Genomic DNA, 25954 nt, shown 5'->3' with positions numbered 1-25954 from the left:
AAATTACGTTTTTAGACTAGAATGTCAGAAAAATTTTAAACTTCTCCCTCTCCCCCCTATTTCTGTACAAATATATTTACAATTACATTCATATTGCTAATTCTTTTTCTCCTCATTGTGACGAATTCTACGGATTTCTGTAGCTAATGATCCCTTTCTAAACTAAAAGCTCCACCCCCCCCCCCCCTCTTTCTCTCAATGTATTATATTTATGCCTTGTAATGTATGTGTGTGTGTGTGTATTAGGAAAATAACTGTGGGGCCGACAAAATTGAAAAATTGTTTTACAAATATAGATTAATACAATTTATAGTAGGGGGTCCAAAATCAGATTTTGCGGGGGGGGGGGATTTGAAGTTACGCAACTACTGATCGAGAGTATACTGTATTTCTTTAATCAACATAAGAGTTTTTTTGAAAAAGTTTACTTCATTATTAAGTGTTAACTAGTTAGCCTGTAGAAAATAATTAAAAATAAATATTATGACAAGGCATTATTTTTGTATAAATATAAAATAAGTTTATTGCAATTTTTAATGCTAAATAATAAATAAACGACTTAAATTTTTCTGTTTGCATAATTTCTATGTTATGCAAAAATTGACAAAAGTATACATAAAACTTGTAACTATTTACAAGTTGCCATTTGTCAGGTGTATTAACTTAGACTCTTTCATTGCTGCCCAATTTAAATGTGGCTTCCAGTAGTACAAAAGATTCCTCAGCTCTGAATTAGAATATTTTGAGTCCATTTACTAATATCCCAAGTATTGATTCTTATTTAGCTTGGGAATGTCATACGTTTATAACTATTCTACAATGCCTGTAGTAAAGGAACTTTAGATGAAAAAGAAATGTTTCAAGAAAAAATTAAGCTTACAACGGCACATACATAAATGTATGAAAATTAAGTTTTTTTTTTTTTTAAATAAAAGATGAAAAAAGAAACACAAATCTGACACTCATGACATTTTATTATCACATTTCCAATAAAATTACAAGCTAAATATTTGGCACATCTGTAAAACGTGAAATGTTCACAACATTATAAGTTTGTTCATTACAATTTGCAAACAGAATAGTTGCAAACATCTTTTTTCAAAAATGCAACAGACGGATTTAAAATATTTTGTTGACAAAAATCATGATAAACTTAACATTCAGTGCAAAAATGAGCAACAAAATGACTTAATTATCATGTTCACACAGACTTGACATGTCTGTAAATTTCACATCCGTAAAATATATGCCATCTAAATTTTGGAAGACAATCAACTGGCAAAAACCAATTTCTCTGGTGAGAAAAATAATGTGACATCATTTTAGCATTTCAAACTTTCATATTAAAATATACTGTGAATTATAAATATGGGAATGCACGTCTTGCAGAAGTTTTTACAAATAACATTGAAAACATACATTAAACAAAATACAACAACATAGAGCCCCATGATAAATGTGAAGATTTCAAATTTGCACTGAAAAATATTTTTAAAAAACAGCATTGATGTCAGATCCTCTGAATTTTTTTTTTCTCCAAGAATCATGTGTCCTTCTTTTATGTTCAAAAAGCACATTTATTAATCAGAAATTTATTTCTTACTTTTGAATGCTGAGAAAAGGGACAATTTTAATCAAAGACTTAGCAAAGTATGGTGAAAGAATCAAGGATCTGTCAAAATGAAAAGCAAAATATATAAATGTAATTTAAAACAAAAATGAAATATTTTACAAGTTTGATATGTGGAAGTTTTTTAAAGTCCAAATAGTTTTAGGATGAAACAGCTTGCCAAAGTAAAAACTGTCTACGTATTAAATAGTTATTGTGTAACACATATAACACTGCAAATGTCTTTCATAAACTTCAGTAGCCATATAAAGTTTTACATTCAGAATGTACTTAACTTCAATACATTTTTATCACTATATATTATATACAATACAGTACTGCATGTTTTTTTTTTTTTAAATATCAAAACCCATTTCACAGAAACAGAAAAATATCAATTAATTAAATCTTCAAATGTTTCACATTTTGTATAAAAATACTTCCATGATTTTTTAGCTACTTTTCTGAAGTAATTCACTCTTCACATTTATCATGGGCCAAACACAAAACATTCGACATTGAAGGAACAAATTAATAAATAAAATTCTAGCACTCCACAAGATAAATAAACGACACAAATATTTACAGTCATATGCTCACTACACATAAATTTAAAAGTTCATTGTAAATTGTTGAACATGACTTTTATGATCCCCACACATGTAGATATTTGTGATGAATAATTACAAAGAGAACATGAAATTTACAATGATCATGACAAAAACAAAAGAATACTGTTAATAATTAGGATTCATTTGATTTGCTTAGCTACCTACTAAAATGTTATTAGTACTGTAAAATATGACACAATTTAGTTTTATTTAGTTTTATTCCATTTTTAAACTAAGAAACCAAATTGATTAAAGCACGGTTCTCTAAGAAAGACATGTACTGATAATAACACTGCCAGAAATGTCTAAAATTTATAGCAATGATTTAATTTTAAACTGCTTCGCAATAAAATATGTTACTTAATGCAACACATTGTGCAGTTGATATTGGTCACAGGGTTTTCACATTCACTATATATGATGCATAAATAGTTCAACAATTATCAAGCAATGGATGTGCTTTTTTATGCTGTGCATGAAGAATTGTAAATTTCTAACGTCAAATACACAACTACAACACATACTGATTTTTTTTTTCTTTTTGCATAATTTTTTATCACAGTTCAAAGAAACATGCTGATCCTTTCAATATTTTAACGTACCTAACTTCACATAACTTTTTCCATCAAAGAAGGGATAGATCTTACTCAAACATAATTTCAAGTCGAAAAATGCAAAGTTTTTAGAATTTTAAACCAATTCAACAATAAATTGCCTGCACCATTCATAATAACTTACATAACTCTTCTTTATATTTTCTAAGCAAACTTTTAAACTAACGATTGGTATATTACAGGATTCCTTCACTCATCGTCTTTCAAAATTAATGACCTTATATACAATTTTCAGCAACTACTAAGGGGCCATTCATTAATTACGTAAGAGTCTCTAGGGGGAGGGGGGTGGAAAAATCTCTACATATCCTTACTTGAGGAGGGGGGGGGGGTCAGACCCATTCTTATGTAATATTTTCCACATCGATGCAGTCAAGTGATTTGGCAGGGATCATATTTCATTTGTTTCTGGTAGGTAAAAAAACGTATTAGAATGATCTGTTTTTTACTTTTTCAGAGAATGAATAATGTAAAATATAATAAAAGAATTACACTGTGTATAGCATGTCTTATTCTTAATTAGTATCGCATCATATACAAAAAATGTTTGTCGAAAAAACATTCAGTCTAAATTCCTTTTAGCAAATATTTCTTAGCACAAAAAGTTTTCAAAAAAATAATAATAATAATAGTGAATTTAATATTGATTCCAGTCATGTAAGATTCATTATTTATTATTTTGAAAAAAGAAATGGAATCTTACGTAAGATAGGGGGGAGGGGTTTGAAAAATCTTACTTACCCTTACATGGGGGGAGGGGGGTCAAAAATTGCCAAAATCATCCTTACGTAATTAATGAATGGCCCCTTATGAAACAGAAAAATATATTTACAAAATATTAAAGTTACTACATTCAAGATTCAAATTTCATATAAAATCATCACAACAAAAATAATTTATTTCAGGCTAATATAAAGGTTTGCAATAAATGTATATCAAACAAATAAAGCATAGCTTCACAGATTTTTAAAAAAAATGTCTTTGAAGTAGAAAATCAGCAAATTACAATAAAATTAGCACCATTTGAAATGTTCAATTGAAATTGTTTTACATCATTTGCAAGAAATGATCAGGATAAATTTAAAAAGGGGAAATATATATCAATGATACACAAAAAGATCAGAAATTTTTTAATCACATTGGGAAGTTATTTAAGAGTAATCCTGTAATACAACTAATCTAAGTTTCAAACAAATTAATCTCCTTTTCGTAACTTCAATGAGCAAAATAGTTTTTTTTTTTTTTTTTTTGAACAGAAAGGTAAATGCTTCAGAACACATCAACAGAATTCATCATAACAATGTCCTTTTTTGTATATGTATAGCTATATATATATGTATATATCTTTCCAAAACCAGGACTGTACAAAAGGCACTCTCTGAAACAGATCCTATTTATAATGGAACTGGCGGGTTTGGCTACTTGCAGGATGCACCATGTAATTCTGGTGTTGACTAAACTGAGGCCTATAAAAATAAAAATTTAGACATTTCTATCAAGAAAATAATATAAACTTGAAACTAATACACAGATCTTATTTTCTCATTTTCATTCACAAAATTCATTGTATCATTACTTTTTTTTTTACTTAAAAATTTAGAAGAATGGCGGGAGGGTGTTTTCACCTCAGTTGATAACTTTAATCAAATACATATCCTGCACTTGTCTCTTACTTTAAAGGACAAATTATTCTAAGATACAGGGTTTGTCCGGAAAGTAAGAGGACTGATTTTTTTCCGCTGCAACTGTACTTCGGAGCGTGCACGCGCCGGCTGGATTCAGTAGAGGGCATTCCTAGCTAACGAACGAGCGGCAAGTCGATTGTCTCGGAGCACCTGGAGAGTCAGGACAGGTATTTTCGCTCAACGTGTTTCTGCGAGTGGTGCAAGCCGAAAATGCAGCGTTCGTTAGAGCAGAGGTGCGCGATTAAATTCTGTGTCAAACTCAGTAAATCTGCGACAGAGACGTTTGATATGATCAAGCAGGCTTACCCAGATGTTGCTTTAGCAAGAAGTGGTGTGTTTCGGTGGCACCAGGTCTTTTTGGCGGGCCGGGAAGAGGTCGCCGATGAAGACCGTGCTGGAAGACCTTCGACTTCGACAAACACCGACAATGTGACTCATGTGCGCAAAGTTTTGAACTGAGATCGTCGACTAAGTATTCGTTTAATTGCTCAAATGTTAAATTTACCAAAATCTGAAGTTCATGGTTTTGTGACGGTGCATTTGAACATACTCAAGGTGTGCGCGAAGTTGGTCCCAAAAGTGCTCACTGACGACGAACAGCTACCTGACCAAGGCCGGCATCCCAACACTTCCGTAGCCGCCCTACAGCTCAGATGTGGCCCCCCGGACTTTTTTTTGTTTCCTCGCCTGAAAAGGCTGATGAAAGGCAAGCATTTTGAGACGACAGAGGGGATCCAAGCAGCTTGCACCGCGGCTCTCAAGGCTATTCCGGAGAATGCCTACCGTGACGCCTTTAATGCTTGAAAATCACGCTGGCAGGGCTGCATCCGTGCAGAAGGAGCCTATTTTGAAAGTTTTTAAGTAATTGTAACAATCGACTCAGTCCTATTACTTTCCGGACAAACCCTGTACAATCCATAAATATTAAACAAATAAAAATCTTTTATTATATTTTCATTCCTGTATGGTGAAAATTTATTGAAAACATACTACATAACAAAAACTTTTTATTTTGCAAACACATTAAACTCACACACAGATTGGCTCTGAATGTTGCAGATTTTAGGCCATTTTGCTTAAATGAATGTTTTTTAATAAATAATATTTATTTAGATCAATCAATGTCAGTAAAATCAAAACTAGAATAACAAATTAAAATCATGTAATTAAATCAAAATGAGAAAATAACAAAAAAAGCATTACTTAAACTGTCAAACAATAGTAAAACTAAAATAACTTCTTCACCTGTATACGCTAAGTTAAAAACTGAAAAATATTGTGAAAAAATAAATAGCAATATGAATTGTAGACAAGTGTATGAAAAGACATTTTATACGTAAGCACATTTCTAGGCCTTGATTAACACATAGGTCAACTGGACCCATGTCGAAGGGCCCCCGATGTTATGTGCTCTCAATTGAATTCTCTTTCTCCAAAAATATAATTTGGATTTTTTTTTCATCACTCTTAATGTTATATTTCTGATCATTTTTAAACAATATTGCACGAAGGAATAGCTAAAGTAAAAAAATATTAATTTTGTTAATAAAATGCACTGCTAAGTGGCAAGCATATCTTAGTTAATTTTTTATTTTGCTATTACATTTATGACCAAAAACTTTTTATGACACGATACTGGAAATCTTTCAAATGTCATACTGCAAATACTGGAATTTTGTATTAACAGATCAGTCGACACCTTTTCATAATTCTTAATAAAACATAAAAACTGCTTAAAATGTCATAATGCAAACATTGTGGCGATGATGATTTGGTGTGTAGAAAGGAAAGAATGTGGCATGGCTAAATTGGGCCCTGCACACTACTTTTATGTTGAAAAAGAGGTTCTGTGTAACCCCATAACAGACATCAGTAAATTGTGCTTCTTATTTGTGTTGATCTTGAGTTTTTAATTGTACCATAACTTCAGAAAAAAACACATGCTCTTCTAGAGTAAAAATTCTTAATCACCACAAAGAAAGATCACCACATTCAGGAGCTTTTTTCTTGAATTAGTATTAGCAAGAAACTAAAACTAATGAAAAAATAATAAAATAGCACCAAATTAGCATAAATCAGGGATTCCCAAACTTTTCCAATTCGTGGCACCTTTTGAAGAGTTAGAATTTTCTCATGGCATCCTAGTCTATATCTAGGATATCGCACATATTGATACCATGGATACTTCGCAGCACCCTTGACCTCTCCCTGCAATGCCCCATGGTGCTGTGGCACCCAATTTCGGAACCCCAGGTAAAAATTAAAAGTAACAAAGATTAGTACTGTTACTTAAAAACAATCTCAAGTAAACATGATAAATATGTATTAAACCTTTCCTCATCATATATAAAAATAAAATGCTTAATACTTGAAAAATCATGAAGGTTGAAATAAGAGTAATATTATTTCAGAAAGGTTTCTGTCAAAAACGCTTAAAATGAACTATTGTAGTTAATTCCAAAAGATTGGTTGCTTTTACTTAATAGCAATAAAGTGGGAAAAAATCGGATTATAGCGATCAGAAAACATAATTCAAAATGAAAAGTGCCCAAGGAAAAATAAGACGAGAAGTTGCAACATTAAATTATTCTAGCAGGCGATGGGGTCATTGTTTGCATGTGTAAGACTAAATATAAGTGGCAATTTGGCGAGAGATCAGGTGCTTGAAAAGGGAGTGTCTTACTGTATCCCTGCATATGACACCAGTAAATTATTTGACTGAAGAAGTTGTAAACATCTAGCATATATAATAAAAGTTTTTATCACATCAAAATATCTCGTTTAAATTACATAACAATGCAAAATTGCTACATATCTCATTTAAGTTATTAAAAAAATCGTGAATGTTGAAATGTGAGTGATATTATTTCAAAAGAATTTTTGTCAAAGAAGTTTAAAATGTGAACTAATCGCAGCTAATCTTATTTGATATGAAATTGACAAGCAAAAATCAAGATTTTCAGTCAGTTTATATGCATTTTTTAAACAAAGACCTTAGAAGCATGTTGAAAAGATATAGCCAGGATAAAATAAAAATAAAAAAAAAACTGAACAGGGAAAAGCAATTAAATGCATCTTGTTGAATGTTCTTATTCAACAATGAAAGTGGAATAAAAAAATCTAAATTTGCCCTTTAATTTTAAATTTAAAAATAATTAAAGGGAATGCAGAGAAAGGAAAATGCACATACATAGACTTTAAACTGTACAAAGTTCAGTCTTCTTAGCTTGATATATTCCACCAGCTTTTCCCTGAAGTATTCTAGATTTTAGAAAAACTTAAGTAAAAGTTTGTACTAGGTAAACCCATCAACCTTCAGACAAAATAATAACCATAAAATAAGAAGGTGCTTTGTATAATATTTATTGCTGGTACATAAACAATAAAGGTAATAATTACTCAAAAAAATGCTTAGCTCCTTTCCTTTTTTTATTTTATTTATTTATTTATTTATTTTTAATTGTCAAATGGTATCAAGCAAGAAAGAAGGCAGGGTGTGAACATAATTTTAAGTAAGTTTTGCCCTTACATTAATTTCAACAATATTCAAAGAATTTTTTTTTTTTTTTTTTTTTTTGCAAAAACATCTGCATGAATCATTACACAGTTATAAAATAGGTACAAAAAGAAAATTAGCAAATAAATTAATCCAAAATTTATTTCACAAGAAAGTGAACTAAAAGCGGCATGATTACATTCAGCTTTCAATTGTTCTATCTATAAGGACGAAATTGTGAGAAATACTTCCCAAATTTACATTGGGTGATTCATCTAAATCATATTATGAATTTTTCAGGACAGTTGATAATTTCCTGTCTCCCAGTAATTTTTCAGTGATTTGCAAAGAAATTTTTATGCCAGATAAAGATTAAAAACTTGCAAAATTTTGAAATAACAAAATCTAACTGAAAAAATAGAGAATGATTCCTCTGTGGGGGAGAAGGCTTTGGTTTCAATATTAGTTAAAATAATTAGTGTAACTGGACCAGTAGGGGAGGGGTAAGAAAATTAGCCAAACAATAAAAATAAATATTTTCTTTTCCTTCCAACAATAAAATTTGTTTATTTATTTATCTGTTAAACATAAATAGGTATTAGTTTTGCATGTTTAATCAATAAGGGTTTTGTTATTTTACCTATTAGTATATATATACAGTAAAACCAGTCCTAACGGATACCCCTCAAAAACGGATACCCCTCTTATGTGGACATTTTTTAATTCCCCGATTCCAATGCGAATAACATTATTAAACTCCTGTCCTGCGGTCAACCCTCTATGGTGGACAAAGAAATTTGTCCTGTTAGTGTATGCATTAGAGGGGTTTTACTGTAATTGAGTATCAAATTTTGTATACTTGAATATGCGGCTTAAAGAAAGAAGTCAGAAAAATTACTGAATTATGAGGGTATGCTAGTTTTTCACTTAAAGTTCAGAACAAAATAAATATATATAAGAAGTTTATGCATAGCATTTAAAATTACAATACTTAGTGAATGACTTATTAGTATGGTTAGATAGGAGATATAAACAGTTACAATTTCCTAGGGCCATGATCACCCCTGAAGACATTGTTGTTGAAACATCATTGCTATCATATAACATTGCTTTTCTAATTGCTTAATGAAAGCGTACTATGGGTAAAAAAATTATGTAGACCTTTCCCTACTAAAATGAAAAAAAAAAAAAAAGTGAAGACAAAACTTTGGATAAGTAAAATTTCTCAAGAAAAAAATTATTTTAGGAAAAGTGATTTTCTTTCAGCAAAAATCAATTTAGGAGGCCTTGATCAAAGTTGATTTATCGCCACAAACCTGGGCTGAAAACAGTCAAAGAGTAAAAAGTGGACAACAAATGGTCAATTAAAACATAACCAAGGAGACAAAGAGGAACTTTAAAAAATTACAATAAAAAATCAGGTCTATCAGAAAGAGGAAAATAAAAGTAAGAAAGAAAAGAGAAGAAAATGAAAAAAAAAGGTAGTGATCCAAAATTTGATTTGTTGCCTGGCATAAGGGATTAGCTCTTGTATACAGCATACCTTTGGAGGAGAAGGAATTTCTTCACCTGACTGTTTTGAAAGTGATTTTGTGCTTAAGCCAAGGAGCTTATAAATCATTCCCTTGAATTCTCATGTTCTCAATGAACCAAGAAATAAACTAATAGTATATACCTGGATTAAAAAAAATATCAAAATGTTTACATGCCCAGCAGAGCATATAAGTTTGTAAAACATCTTCCCAAATAAAACTTTTACATGCTCAAACATCTTACTAAATTGCAAATTGATAAAAACATAGTAAAACATAAAAGTATCTACTGCTTACACATATCGATCTCATTGCTGAAACTGAGCAATCTCTTAACTCCTATAGAAAATACCTAGAGGTTTACAAAGTCCAGTGCTTGTCATTTCAGACATTAGCGATAGCTATTGGAGGACTTTCCATGAATAACAAGAGTTATAAAAACCATTCCACAAAAAACCAACAAGTAATGAAAAAAAAGGGAAGTGTAGGAGGAAAACAAAAACATGGATGTATGACAAAATAACTACAGGGTGTCCAGCAAAGGACTCCCTGGTTTCAAAATTAAGTATCTCGAAAACAAAGGACGATATTGGAATAAAATAAATGGTATGTTTATTGTGAAACCCATAAAAATCATATACAGGAACTTGTAATTAGTTTTAAAAAGTTTCAACAGGTGGCGCAAAGTTGGATATCCAATAAAATATAGAAGAAACTCAGCCATCTATCTAATGATAAGTACTCTCATTTTATATGAATCAGAATGCACCACTAACTTAGTTTCAAAACAGCTTTTCAATTGAAGCAGGAAAACAGGAGTTCATTGGCATTGAAAACAAAAACATTGAAGTGACACATTTTGCCTAATGCTCAATATTTTTGTTTTAAGTTTTTTTTTTCCTATATATAATTCCACGTACTATATCCTAGTTAGTCATACATAATATATGTGTGATCAATTCTTAATATTTTAACATAAATATATATTAGTTACTTACATCCAGCTCATTGCCCCAGGATTTGTATATGAAAATGGCTTAGTTCTACTCATGCTGTGAAATGAAATATTAAATAGTTATAGGTTAAAAACATGGCAAGGAAATGCAAATTAACAATTTAAGCATGCAGAAACAAACAGTGAAGAATAGAAATTCAGGTAAAATAAAAGTTAGCACATATTTTTTTCATTTTTATAACAAACTCAAGTTAATAAATTAAGCTAGTAATATCATTAAAGCTTGCAAAAGTCAAGAAGTTTTATTAGTCAAGTATTTCATACTTTATTAATCAATTTTAAGCTGTGGTGCATGCTTAATTGTTGCAGATAGATTACTGTTTTAAGTGCTTTATAGAACATTTTATTAACACTTAAGAAAATTAGTAAAGCATATTTTTAAAACAATAATGCAACAAAGTTTACAAAACCAAATTTTCTCTTAACTTGTAATAATATTATTGTATGGAGTTAATATACATAAATATAGGCCCAATAGCAGAAACAGCAGTAGCTGCAATGTCCGTCACACATTTTTAAGCAGGTTTGCAGACTATTTTTGAATTGAAAGTTTTTTTTAAAAAAATCACCTTTTGCAGGAATCGAATCAGTCTAATTAAAAGTTGAAAAACACAGTTCAGATGGAAACAAGAAGTAAAAAAGGGATAATAATAAAAGAATAAAATGAGCAGCTTCAGCTACAGGGGATATAAATAATTACTTTTAACTTTTATATTATAAACTTTTTTTTTTTTCAAAGTTTTAATACTTACTCTTCTAGTGGAATTGACTCCCCAGAATCATGACTGAAAAGACAAAAGCATTTTTTACCAATTGAAAAACAGTAAAATGCAAGAAAAACTAAACTAAATAAGGAAAAGATTTTATAAGTGAGAAATTTCTGTCAATACAGTGCTGAAGTAATTAAAGTGATTTTGAGTTTGTGCTGGAAAGAAAAAAGATAAATGTTTAAAAAGCTTTAAAAAAAAAAAAAAAAATAGTTTCTTCTAATTCCTTTTTTAAAAATTTTTACTATGATAATTAAAAGGATAATATATTAGCTTTTTTTTAAATTAAGTCTATCTAATGAAAACATCACATGAGGTTATCATGTAATAGTGGTAGCCATAAGTTTTGACAGCATAAAAATCTTATTTACTGTTGTTGAGCTGTGATAACTACTACTCTTAGAAAAAAAACTTCAGCAGAAGTAACAATTAGCTTATTTTAGAGATTAATGTAAACAAATTAAATTAATAAATAAGTGTCTCTTTGTCATTACTTACATAACTTTTGAATAGTTATGTTTTAAACTAGGTCACATTTAAAATCATGTTTTTAAACTATATTAACAGTTAAACAACTGAATAACTCATGCTTTAAAACAAAAGTTAAATATTAGAAAACCTAAGCCTTTTAAAGGCCTCCAACTTTTTAAATGGGGTCAGCAGTAACAAATTATATATGCATTAATAAATTTAAATATTAAGAATGAGGAAAGTATTATACATTTGTGAAACCAAAACTCTCTCTCTAGGACAGTCCTTCCCCTTAGTATCTCGGTAGCAAAAATGTTTCACTGGAGCTGTTTAACTCTAATTTTAGCTTCTATAAGACAATTGCAGATAATTATTTAGGAAATAAATTTTGACAAAAAAAAAAAAAAAAACATGGTTTTCCTTTGAAAGAAATGAGATTATAGTTGGGTCATCTATACAAGAAAAGATGATCTCTATGAAAAAAACAGAGTACCTTGATTGTTTACATTTCAAAAATATTAAAATCCAAATGTTTTGTTTAATATTCTTATTGAACGAGCAAACACAAAACCAACGGTCAAAATAGAAACAAATCAATGATAATGTTAGTGAAAGAAGTAATAACCCTTTCTTAAATGGCAAAAAAAAAAAAAAAAAAAAAAAAAAACACGTTAATGACAGTAGAAAATTGGGGATTATTTGACCATTTCACTAACATTTATTATTCAACTATTTTTAATTACAAGTTGAGAGGAATTTTCAGCTGCAATTTTTACATCAATAATAAAATTATTTTATAGTCAAACAAAAACAAATGTATTTGAAGAATCAAAAATAATACCATTTTAAAGAACTCAAAAGCAATTCTTACATGTATGGATCATCATCATACTTCATACGAAGATAATATCTGGAGAGCTTCACAGAAAACAGAATGGTAGGAATGATGAATGCCAAAGCCCATCCTAGTCCAAACCAAAATCCATTCTAAATAAAACAGAAAAACACATTTTGCATAAAATATTAATAGAGAAAAACCAAGCAAGTATGAATATAACATAATAGAAATGGAATGTAGATCATTTTTTTTAAATTCAAATTCAAAATTAAAGGCTTAATTTTAAAAGTCACTACAGTACAGAATTAACTCAAACATTCCAAACTTTGCTGAAAATTACAACCTTGTTAAATATTCTTCAAAGGCTGATAAAATCTTAGAATTAAGCATAATAGATCTCTCTGCATACTAAAATTTTAGATAAATAGCATCAGATTTTGAAGCTTTAATTGCATAAATCATAGGCGGCTCGTAGAAGGGGGGGCGGCCAGGGGAAAAACATCCCCCTCACTTTCAAAAGTAAAGGGACCTTGCACCCTCACTTTTCAGAGTTAAAAATTAATAACCGACTCAAAAATGATTTTTTACAATGTGGATTGATCCTTTCCATGAAAGTAACTAAAAATTCCAAATAGATGAACTTTTCTCATCTAATTTCATAAAAATGGAACTTTGAATTTGAACAGGAAAGTCTGTAGTGGCCATCCATCCCGATTTTTGAGGCCATATTCCACATTTTTTGGAGGTCTTAGAATCATAAATGTTAAAAGTTTTTAATACAACTCAATTCTATGAAAAAGTTCCCAGAGTCATGCCCTTAATCCAACACTTTTTTTGACCCGCGACTTTTTTGGTGAACCAGTTGCCTATGGCTTCAATTATGTTTTAATACAATAAACAATTTCATTACAATATATAAAATTCTCAAGCTGTATACTAATATCAGTCTTGTTCATGTCAACTGCTGAGAAATGTTTCTTTTAAAAACATTGTGTGTGTGGGGGGGGGGGGGGGTAGTAACAACAATATCCTCATCTTTCAGAAATAAGGTGCCACACTCATACATTGTATCAACATTATTCGGTTTATCTCCAAGTTCCAACTTATTGCAAATGAGAACTTTTCATCTTTACTAATAATAAAGCTGTCTCTCTATCCGGAGAATGTCTGGATCTCTGTGACACGCACAGAGCCAAGACCGTTTGGCCGATTTTCATGAAATTTGGCACAAAGTTAGTTTGTAGCATGGGGGTGTGCACCTCGAAGCGATTTTTCAAAAATTCGATGTGATTCTTTTTCTATTCCAATTTTAAGAAAAAAAATATCATAAGATGGATGAGTAAATTACGAACTTATCATAAAGTGGAACCGTAACATGGGCACAAGCCAATTCACGAGATACGAAATTATCATAATGTGGAACCATAACATGGGTACAAGTCAATTGGCGAGAAAATTCACCATACATTATTTGTAAATATACAGGCGAACCAAAAGACCTTTTAATTTTTCTATTACGAAAAAAGCCGTGCAAAAACCACTAGTGCAAAATAAATCCCCAAATCTCTCTTACTCCATCTGTCTGGTCTAAGTGGATAATACCCAGAAGAAAATAAATCTGTGTCATTTTTAGTAATCCAGAATCAGAGGATTGAAGTTTACTTGCTCAGTTAAAATTTTCAATTGCTTACTTCCTCACACTTAGAAAGAATTAAGGAATTGAGTATATTTTTATTAATGAAAAATTTTAACAAAAGAAAAAAAATCAAAAGTTTATGAAAAAGAGAATTAAATATAACAACAAACAATGCAAAGTACCAATTAAGTGAGTAAGCCAACAGCAAAAATAAATATTTTACAATAATTATGGGATTAATACCATTCTAAAGAATAACTATGTAATCATTACTGCATTTATCATTTAAATGTTTGTAGCACTTATGTGTTTCAAATATGAACAAATAATCTACTACCTAGAAATCTTTTAATATACAGTTGGCTCTCTGTTTAACGATTTTCAATGGACCACAAAAAATCGTCCTTAAGTAGAAATCATCCTTAAATAGAATGCTTTTAACACTATAGTGGACCATCTGGAAAAGCCATCGTTAAATAGAGAAAGTCGTTAAATAGAGTGTCGTTAAACAGAGAGCCAACTGTATTTAAAAACTTATTAACCTAAATTAAGAAAAAAAAGGTTACACTATGTAGGTGGCGCAACACAAGACACTTACAATTGGATAAACCACAAACTCACAAACGACTGTACGAGCTATAACAAAAGATACCCAAACAGGCAAACATTTTCCAATACTTTGCACCTGAAAAAAATAACGACAAAATAAAGAATATGAAATCATTAACATGTAAAGAAGTCATATCTTAATAGAAGTTCAAAGGGACAAGAAAAAAATCATATATCTTATGATTACAAGTGAGACTTACAGTATCTGACATTCCTGTAGATGAAACAACAGCTTCAAATAAATGCTGCAAAAGATAAACCATGTAAACAAAATGACAATGCAAAATATACTATGTTTATAAATACGAAATATGATTTTTAAAAATCTACGTAAAAGATAATAGAAAAACAAGCAAACAGATAATCATACATACTGCTTTGATCACTTTAGGAAGCCTTTCTTCTACCATGTCCAAACTTTTTTCTGTATCTCTTATCTTGTCCTAAAAAGAGGATGAGTAGAAAAGAAAGTTTTATGAATTTCTGAAAACAATAACATGTTCAAAACAAGAAATCTGCATGATTTTTCACATTTAAAGTATGATAAAAATTTGAACATCTTACATGTTCAATACAAAATTCTAGCTATATAGGTTATCTTTCAATGAATGGTTAGTAACCAAAAGAACGAACGAACACAAGTACAAATACATATACAAACTTTTAATAACACTATTATGCAAAAATGGATAATCTGTACAATTTACACAAGTTTCTTTAATTTTAATATTTCCATACATGTTTGCTTTGAATAAAGAGCCACAAGAAAAAGCTTAAAAAATGTCTAAAGCAATCACTGCAAATAAATTGTTTTAATTAATTACTTGCCTTTTTATGCTTGCATTTTAAAACACTTTAAATACAGGTAGGAATTTAAACACATAAAATAAATTAACAGCAAATAGTAAAACTTCACCCTAATTTAGTCTTTACTATACTTAATTGCTCAATAAAAGTATTAACGTACCTTATAATTATCAGCTTCTTTATAGATGTTCAATAGAGGTGTTGAAAAATTATTCTAAATAAAAATAATGAGTTTTAATAAGCAAATCCATCATTTTCTCATATTTTTACATGCTTCTATTGAACTATCCAAAAACAAAGAAAATTGCACTGAGCATATTGACATACAGTAAATTTCCAATTATCCGCAGAATTGGGTTACTGAGGATCATAAAAATCACACATAGATCACAAAAAGGCTAAAATGAGGTAAAAATGGTTCTTCCTCAAAAACTTGGCTATATTTGATGCATAACACTTTCTACGAACAGAGAAAATATATACAGATCTTTTAAAATGTTGTAATTTTTCCCAACAGAATTTATCAATAAAGAACAAGTGTATGCACGATGAAGAAAGCACGAAAAATAAATAAGCAAATAAATAAACCAAAATAGTTTTAATTTACAATTTTTCGACAAAAAAATAAAAAACACTGGTATAAGTTTTTTGCTGCAAAAATACACATACTTGATTGCCTTACGGATAATCAGGAATTTACAGTATGTAAATTAAAATTTACATTTTTAGAAACATAAGTTTTGTTGATTTTTTTTTAAACCACAAATTACAGCCCAAGAGCAAAAGTGCAGTTATTTCATATTTCAAGAGGTCAATTAAGAACCAATCACAAAATTTAATATTGCTTTGATAAGCATTTAAAAACACATATGGTAGAAATTATTTATTAAATGCACGAGGAACAAGAACTCAAAGGGAAAAAAAAGTTTTATAAATACACCGAAATAGAAAATTTCATTTTAAAAATAGAAACAATACCTTTCTTTATGAAAGTACACATATTCAATAAGGTAAGCTTACCATTTTGCACTCACTCTTTTTTTTCCTTTGATTGAGCCGAGTAGAATATTGTGCAATTAAAAAAGGCAGCTCTTGTTTAGAAATCAGTTAAAACATCTATTATAGAACACTTAACAAGGTAACTTTGCTCACGTTGAATATGATTTGTGTAAAACTTATTTGTTAATTTGATTTATAATTTTTAATTTTTTTCAATATGGTTTTTCAATCATATTATGATCAGGGATGAGAGTGGTTTGCAAGCAAAAAGGAGGAAATCCAAAACAATTTCGTAAAAGGGATGATATCCAAAGCCGCATCAAAATAGAACCTGGAAGCCATGATATACAAAAAATTAACAAAAAATAGCTAATTTACAAATTTTAAAGGTAATACTTATTTAATTAAGTATAAGTAATAATTTTGTACAATTTGCTGCATTGTATCATTTCTTGCAAGAGTGTTTATTCCTAAATAAATCTAAATTTTGAAAAAGAGGCGACAATTTCTAACCCCTGTGTCCTTTAACAAAGGGTTGGGGGAGCCAGAGGTCAATCTTGGTTGCATCACACGATAGTGTCAACGTTTCATATTTTTTAGAGAAAAACATTTTTTTTTCATTAAAAACATTTGAGTTTATAGTGTTAAATGAGTGAGAACATAAATTTTAAAATTAGGTCAGTTCGTAAAATAAAAATTTACAACAGAGAGAAAAATCTAAAATTTCCCTATGTGGTAGAACATACTTTTCATAGTAATAATTGAAAATAAATAAATATATATGTATATAAACGAATGGTTATCTTTTTACTTGCATTGGAACCCAAAATTTGTTTTTAAAAACTTCCTAATACGATTTCGGAATGAAAAGAACAACCTGCAGCTGCCTCATTTAATTATGAAACCCCAAAACTTTTAACAGGCTGTCAAACCCAAACCATTTGAGATTCACTATAAATATTTTTTATGCTTTCTTAAATATACAAAAAAAGTAACCATCCCAAGTTTCAATAAAATTCGAGACTGTGAGTGCTAAGCCACATTTTTTGATTGACTTTTGCATTTTTTCTAAAATAAATTAAAAAATAAAAATATTATTGAAATGATGGGAAAAAATGAGCAGATATAAGGTAGCACATAGTAAAAAACCACCCCAACATTAAAAATAATTGAAATACTTGCAAGATGCAAAAAGATTGAAATCTCAAACGAGGCATGCAACTTTCAGCGAAGCAAGTGTTGAAAGTTGTTAGTATGATTCCAAAACATACGTTTTTGGCAGATAACGCAGAGGAAGATAAAGATTCGATTGGAAAAAATAGAAAGAATAAGAAATCAGAGACCGAAAATTAGAAAAAATCCTATTCTTTTCCTATTTTTGAGAAAAATAAGGCCTGAAAGAAGCAAAAAAGGAGGAAAAATTTTAAAAGCCAGAAAAAGTCAGAATTCCGGCAAAAACCGTAAAAAATCTCATCCCTGTATGATAGAAAAATCAACAAAGCATTGATTGCAATAAAAGTTAACTTACCAATAAACTTCACAAGCTTTAGAAATTAATTACACTGACAAAAAGTAAATGTTTATAAGAATATTTAGTTTTAAGATAAGAATTATAGTAGTGCAGAAAAGAATGACTGATTACCTTCTACTTCAATACAAGAGCAATATCACATAACTATGTTATTCTTACTTACCAATGAAGCACATAATTAAAATATAAATAACCATTTAATATGAAAAAAATGTACTAAAGAAAACAAAATTTCAAACATTACAGTTTCAGCCAAAATACTTTACTTTTTTTTTTTTTTTTTTTGAACTAACATCACATTAATGCTTTGAAACATAAGTTGATGGATTTCATTAAATACTAATTGCCGAAAGTTGCGTAAACATGATGTTCGGAAAATTACAACTCTATCGATACCTGGTTTGATCGTCAATTCTCTGGCGTTTGGAAGAAATTAGAGTAACATAAGTAGATACATAAATACAAAATCATACTCAGTTTGCAATATGTGAGACAAATTACAAAAATTAGTAAATAATAAAGTCTGAGAGTGTGCTTTGTTTTCACAGAAACTGATACAAGGGAAAAAAAACTATCATTCACACAACAAAGCATTGTATTTTGTAAATAAAAGCATCATTGAAGTATTTGCAACATAAGATTATAAGTCCTCACCAATTTTTTCTCAAAATCATCAACGAATTCAAATAGATTTGCAGCAGATTCATTGACAAATTGGAGATTGGCTGCAGTATTTTCATTTGGCTCTTCCATCAAAGCTGCCTTTACCTCTTCTATGAATGCAGATAAGTTTGCTTTTGAGTTTGTCAACATGTCTTGCAACTGTTAAAAAATATAAGCTTTACTTTTCAAAACTGAAACATTCAATACCAATGTAACTAAAAGATAAATAATGCAATCAACAGCAAAACTGACCCTGTTTGGAATATCTTTCATTTCTTTAAGATTCAGAGCATTGAAAAATTGATGAAGTTTTTCTCTAATGCCAGAGGTTATTTCCAACAGTGCACTCTTCAACTTTTGATCAACTTCATCATTATCAGCAAGTTTTTGTGGATTGGATTGAGAAATTAATTTCTGTAAAATAAATAAATAAGTTATGCAAAAATATGGTTTTAAAGACGGGATGATTAACTGTGAAGTAAAATGAGAGTTTCAAAAAGTAAACACATATTAAGAGAAAAATACTAATAACACCTAAGTCAAATCGAAGAATTTTGAATAGCATGTACAAAGTTCGGTTATGATTAAAAAAACTTGGCCTTTTAATATCTTTAAAAACTTGATAATTTTTCGACATTTAAAAAAAAAATGCACTTGGCTATGAAATTTCATGTATGTGTCGTGTAAAATGCAATGACTCAAAAGGAAAACTAATATGCTTTAAATAGTGCTAGAAGTTTGTATTAATCAATTTCAAAAACTAAAGTCTTGATAGAAGCCCGACTTTAAAAAAACTTTTAGAATAGTTAAAGAGCGATCAACAGTAAAACCTCAACTAACAAACCTTCGTTATGTGGCTATTCCATATCAGATCAGTCAACATCTTGATCTCACTAATTTTGATTTCTATAAAATTTTGTCATGGAGGGCACATACGACAAGAAAAATAATCCTGCCAAAATTGATCAAAATACAGTATTGTAAAAAAACTCAAAATGTGCGAAAGAAATGAAAAGTGTTTACTTACAAATGAATGTAACTTCTCTCTTAATTACAGTAGAAAAAACGTTAAAAATAATTGCAAAGTTAATAAAGAGAGCTTTCTATTGATATGTTACATGAATATCTTACGACAGATTTTTAAGTATCAAGTCACTCACTGACTTTTGACCTTGAATAACTTAAAAACACACCCCATTTGAAATGTTTGGAAAAAATATATTTCAATGCTAAAACACTATACCTCTCCACTCTTCCATGCACCAAAAATTAGGCTGACACTGCTATGACAACGTACTGCAAAAAAAAAAAATTCATTCGGTATGTTTACATATTTTCTGTCGTTGTGAATCAGTACTTGTTATATTTTTTTATGTTTAATTTTTTAGATGCATTATTCATAAAATAATAATGCACCCAAAAAATTTTTTAAATATTATAACTAAAATTGTGTAAAACGCCTACAGTTTCAATACAGTAAACGCTCCAGTTTCCACTGCAGTGACAGTCTAATTTTTGGGGAATTGAAAGAATAGTGTTAGAGCAAAAACATATTTTCTTCAAAACTTTCAGGGGGGGGGGGTATGTTGTCAAAGGTCATGGTGAATGATCTTGAACATTAAATCTGACCTGCGAAATCTTGTAAAATATCATTTGAAAGTTCTACTCCTTAATTTCAAAATGGTTTTTGAATTTTTATTCTACTATAATCAGGAGAGATGTAACAATCATTTGTGAGTAAACACTTTTCCTTGCTTTCATACATTTTGTGCTTGAACAATTTTGAAAATAGAAAAAATTAAAATTGACCTGCTTACTAATCTTGTCATATGTGCCGGTCAAACCAAATTTTATTGAAATCGGAAATGATGAGGTAAAAAATATACTTTTTTTGATTGAGCTGATATGGGATTGCCCCCTCTATATGGAGTTTTCAGTCAACTAACATTCAATTTTGTGTCAGTCATTTTTTCTCTTACAAAACCCTTAAGACCCCAATGTGGGACACATCCACTAAAAAAACCATTCATGTTTTGCAACATCAATCTTTACATTTTTATTAAGGGGAATAGCCCTCAAGTAAAACTAGTTATATGAGGTTGCATCACAAAATATATTCCAAATCTCAGCCTCCAAAAATATTCAAATTATTTTTTTATTTGTCATTCATGAAAGTAGAACACTTAAAATTTAATATGAAGTTAATTTGAAAAAAAAAATCATTTCCATGTATCTACAATCTAATCTGTAACATTTTTTAGACTTTCAAAAGGTTTGTCATGAAATATTTTTTTAACTGAAGGTCGAAAATATTTTAAGTAAAATTAAAACTAATTTTTGGCCTACTTTTGAGCACTAAATAGTTACAAATATTTTCACAAAATCCAAGTATTTTCCTTGAAAACATCTAACTATATGTAAAAAAAATCCACAAAACCAAATTGTTTTTAAATTGAAAACAAAGGCCTTTATGATTTTATTCACCACAAAATAATTTCTGTACGTCAACTTACTTCATAACTACTAGGATCACTCTCATTAAGTAATCCTAAAGCAAAAATAATGCTTTTGTCTTCATGGCAATCACTAAAAAACAAATTTATAAACATTAATAATTGCATAACAAGTTTTTACAAGCTTTCATACATCTAAAAGTGAATTTAAAATCATTCATAATAAATAATAAGTATACAACTTCCTACTAATTTTGACATTGGTGACATAATATGTATGGATTTTACATTTGAGGCAGTGAGAAGCAAAGGGATGTAAGTAGCAAAATTAAAACTTAGGAGAGAATCAGTACAAAGGATAGGTGAACCTCTCCTCTATTTTAAGGCAAGAGAGAGAGTACTAGTAGCCCTGATAGGGGTGCTGTTACATAGCATGACCTAGAAAATCTTTTAAATGAAAGCCTACCAAGGACCTTATCTTTAAACGTGTTTTGCTCCAAACTTGAAAATGACCACTTACGTCAGTTTGCTTTTCACTGCCTCTTTGTTAAAATGCATAGATTGCATAATACTATTTAATTATACTAAGTTTCAAGTAAACCACACGGGTAGGCTAGATTACTTGCAATATTGCTTAATAAACAGCTACTTTCAAATTAAATTTTACAATGTTTATAAAAAGTCTTACTTTAGAAAATTGCTTGGCTGCACATCTTGGAAAATAGAGCCATTAGCTAAATGATTAAGTTTGCTTTTCATCTGAAAAGAGAAGAAATTAAAGCATAAGAAATTTTAATTAAAAATTTTAGTTCAATCATGTGTGCTTATTTCTGAATACACAAAAATGTTAGCAACTTTTGAAAACATTTTAATAGTTTCAAAGTCAATTTCGCTAGATAGAGCTCAGCTGCAGTGCATTTAACAAACTAGATGTTGCATCAATTTTACTACAGCTTGACATTGACAAAAGAAATGCATGAAGAAAAAAATTCCAGTTAAAAATGAACAATGAATTATATTTTAATAATTGCTAGTAGTTATAATCAGAGTTCGCCGATATATGTCAGTTGATTTTTATTACGATATAAATCACGATATATATCCTATACTTATTTTGATGATATTTTGATATTTTCCATATTTACTTTTTCAACTTAAATAAAAAAAGTACTTTAATCATAGTAATATTGTTCACTTATTATTTAAAAACCCAAAAAGTTATTGAAGACTTTAGTTTGTGATAATTGAAAATATTGGATATATATCAAAATATCCGATACGATACGTATCAAAATATCGGATATTTTCGAAAATATCATAATATTCTCGAACCCTGGTTATGATTAAGTTTTAAACATCCCACTTAAGATTTTGCTAACAATATTCATTTTTTCTGCACATTTAATTTGTTATCAACAAAAAAACTGTACAAAATTTTTGGAACTTTAATAATCCTACAGGCAGCTGCAGTATGTATAAAAGTATGTATTTGTTCAACTTTTACACATTTCAGAAATTTTGGAAGAGATTTTTTAGGTTTCGAGATTTTAATGGCATTAAACAAAAACAACAATAGATGAATATATACTTTAAGGTTAATAAAAAATTTCAAAAGTAAGTATTTATATATAAAACTGCAAAAAAAAAAATCTAATTCCAAATTTGAAAAAATAGCAACATACCTGATCTAAGATTTCAAAATTTTCTTGATATAATGGAATGCAAACAAATGTTTGAATATTCCCGCCAATAACAAAAAGGAACATGGTAACAAGCATCAGAGCAGATGAAATCAAGAAAAAATAATACACAGCCCTGAAAACACACACAAAAAAACATAAACCCTTTACATTCAAAATAATTTCTAATGTTTAAGAAATGTTATATGATTTATACTTACAGTATTAAGCAAAGACCTCCACAATTTGAAGAATTAGATCGCTTTGTTGGGTGGCGTTCTTTCTCATATCCACAACATCCACAAATTAAACCAATTGACAAAAAGGCTACAGGAATCAGAAGAACAACGGCAACTCCAAACATACCCCACCACCTGTAATTGTGCATTTAATACAAATATTAATTGACAAAGAAAGATTTAAAATATGTAGAAAAAGTTAGCATGGGAGCAGCTCTAAAGGACAACTCTAGTCACAGCACATATAAGTCTGGCCCTAATCTAAATTACTTAAATTAACTCAAAGAAGCCACAAGGGGTACACAGAAAAGTCCACCGATTCGGAAAAAAAAGCACATAAGTACTTTTCTTTTTTCAAAACAAAAATTATTTTTATGCGAAAGTGCTGTTCATTAACTATTTTCTGCATAACACAATTGTCATTATTTCCCAGACACTTGTCATAATAAGAAAACCAACGTTTATATGTTCTCTTTAAAGAAAGAAAAGTAGGGGAATGTGAGGCAAAGTGAAATAGATAAGATGACTGAGCTTTTTTAAAATGAACAAATTGGAAATTTGTTTTGAAAATTACAGTACATAAAGCAAGAACACTGTATTAAAAATAAAACATATATTAAAATAGTATTTTTTATTTTTGGCAATAAATGAATTTTCGTCTTCAAAAAAAAAAAGTGGGACAAAGTGAAAAATTTAGTATTTTTGTAGTGAAATATTTTTTATTCAATTATAAAAAATATGTTTGATCAAATAAATCAGTAAATAAAAGGTTGAATGAACAAATGAAAAGATGCTGAAATATAAATAAATAAATAAATTAAGGTATGAGAACAAATAAATGGGTAAGTGAATGATTAAAAAAACAAGTGAATGAATGCATAAATAAGGGAATTACTAAATTAAGATACATTAATAAAGTAATTAATAAATAATATGTAAGAGATTTAATAAATGATTGAATAACTAAACGAAATTACTATTTTGCTTATGTACTTATCATGGTAGTATAGCTAACTCTCATACTTCTGATTTCCACTTGCTCTTGAAACGTGGCTTTGGAGAGCCATTTTGACAGGGATTACGATACAAAAAAGTATTCAACAGTGGATGTCTCCACTGGTAACAGTTTTCAATGAAGAGGGCATAGAAAAGTTAGTTTCCTGCAACAATAAATGCCAGAACAATAGTAGAAACTGCGCAGAAAATAGTTTATGAAATTCTCTTTAATACAAAACAAAAGTTTGTTTCAAAAATATGTTTTTTTGTGTTGTTTTATTTTTAAACCGGTATTTTTTTCCACACTGCCCTAGTATAAGAAAAAAACTTAATAAAATTTTTCTTTCAAACACTTATCAACAAAGAAAATAACAGTTGAAGACCACACTGTAAAAACAAACCTGTATAATTCGTAACCATCTGTTTCTGCAAACACATGCTGCAAATTTCTTTTACCACCATCAGCAAACTTTCTTAACTAAAAGTAAACATTTAAAATAAATAAATAAAATACAAATACAGTAAAATCCTTCTACGGGACACCCCTCTAATGGGGACAATTTTTAATTCCCCTATTCCAAGGCATATAATATTATTAAACTCCTGTCGTGCAGACACCCCTCTTTTGCGGACAAAAAAATTTGTCCGGTTAGTGTCCGCATTAGAGGGGTTTTACTGTACAAACACAAAAGTGACGACCAGCAACAGGCTCTGAGCCCAGCTAGGCTAGTCCTAGTCAACTTACAATCCCCAGTAAAAATCAATGGCCCTCTTAAAACTAACCTTGCTCATTACCACCTCTTCCGGTAAGCTGTTCCAAGGTTCCACTACCCTGGTAAAATAATAATTTTTCCTAATATCCATGTTAGCCTGAGATTTAAATAGCTTAAAACAATGACCCCTTGTCCTGTTTTCAGTGCTAAACTTCAGCCCTGTAACATCTTTCATTTTCATAAATTTAAACAACCGAATCATGTCCCCTCGGTCTCTTCTTTGCTCAAGACTGTACATTTTTAGCATTCTAAGCCTGGAATCGTAGTTTAAATGAGAAAGGATTCAGTTTTAAAGTACATTAAGTTTATTCAGTTTAATACAACATAGTAGTAAAGTTTGAATTTTAACTGCATGCAATTAATGTTTCTTTAATTACAGCTCTTAATTTCCTGAAAAAAAGTAGTTTAAAAACTTACCATATCAGTGTAATGCTTTACTTCTTTTTTCATATTTTCCATGAACTGGTTGTCATTCGAGTTTGCTTCATTTGCAAAACCTAATGGGAAAAATACATATACGATCTTTTAAGAATGTGCAGAGCTTTTCACGATCAATTCAGTAGCAATACATTGAACGCATAATCATTTTGTCATCATGTCAGAAATGTTTAGTGACTCATGTAAATATAGAACAAAGAATGTGTTGACTTCATAGTATAAAATACATATTTATCGAAGTTGAGTTTAGCAAAAACATAAGAAATAACTGAATATTTGCAATAAAAGCCATGTCATAATTGATAATCAAAAGGTTTTTTTTTTTTAAAGTTACATTATTGACATAGATTTCAGTGGTTTTTGACTCCAGTCTTAACTTTAACCAAGACAACTTAATGCAATGATAATAAATTAAAGGAAATATAACGAAAATAACGAAATAAAACGAAAATAGTTATTACTGTTAAATAAATACCTTTGTGCTGAAAAGTAA

At 29.5% G+C, this 25954-nt stretch overlaps 1 protein-coding gene across 4 annotated transcripts in view; it reads right to left on the bottom strand.

Annotated features, from left to right (window-relative positions):
• Window positions 1-961: 961 nt before the first annotated feature.
• LOC129223354 (prominin-1-like) overlaps window positions 962-25954 on the bottom strand; it is a 192609-nt gene continuing 167616 nt past the window's right edge. For 3 of the 4 annotated variants that reach the window (XM_054857924.1, XM_054857926.1, XM_054857925.1), the window contains 16 exons: window positions 25441-25520; window positions 24652-24728; window positions 23237-23389; window positions 23019-23151; window positions 22025-22095; window positions 21397-21469; window positions 19136-19297; window positions 18875-19042; window positions 15851-15904; window positions 15258-15326; window positions 15084-15128; window positions 14873-14959; window positions 12672-12787; window positions 11315-11347; window positions 10546-10599; window positions 962-4300 (listed from right to left, as the gene is read on the bottom strand). In XM_054857924.1, coding sequence (XP_054713899.1) covers window positions 4225-4300; window positions 10546-10599; window positions 11315-11347; window positions 12672-12787; window positions 14873-14959; window positions 15084-15128; window positions 15258-15326; window positions 15851-15904; window positions 18875-19042; window positions 19136-19297; window positions 21397-21469; window positions 22025-22095; window positions 23019-23151; window positions 23237-23389; window positions 24652-24728; window positions 25441-25520 — 1451 coding nt within the window. In that variant the 3' untranslated portion in view covers window positions 962-4224. Of the gene's footprint in view, window positions 4301-7709; window positions 7781-10545; window positions 10600-11314; window positions 11348-12671; window positions 12788-14872; window positions 14960-15083; window positions 15129-15257; window positions 15327-15850; window positions 15905-18874; window positions 19043-19135; window positions 19298-21396; window positions 21470-22024; window positions 22096-23018; window positions 23152-23236; window positions 23390-24651; window positions 24729-25440; window positions 25521-25954 lie in introns of all 4 variants that reach the window. The other variant, XM_054857927.1, reaches the window with a different exon arrangement.

This window comes from Uloborus diversus, chromosome 5 (genome assembly GCF_026930045.1).
Source record: "Uloborus diversus isolate 005 chromosome 5, Udiv.v.3.1, whole genome shotgun sequence".
Lineage (NCBI taxonomy): Eukaryota > Metazoa > Arthropoda > Arachnida > Araneae > Uloboridae > Uloborus > Uloborus diversus.
This window is presented reverse-complemented; position numbering and strand designations above follow the sequence as displayed.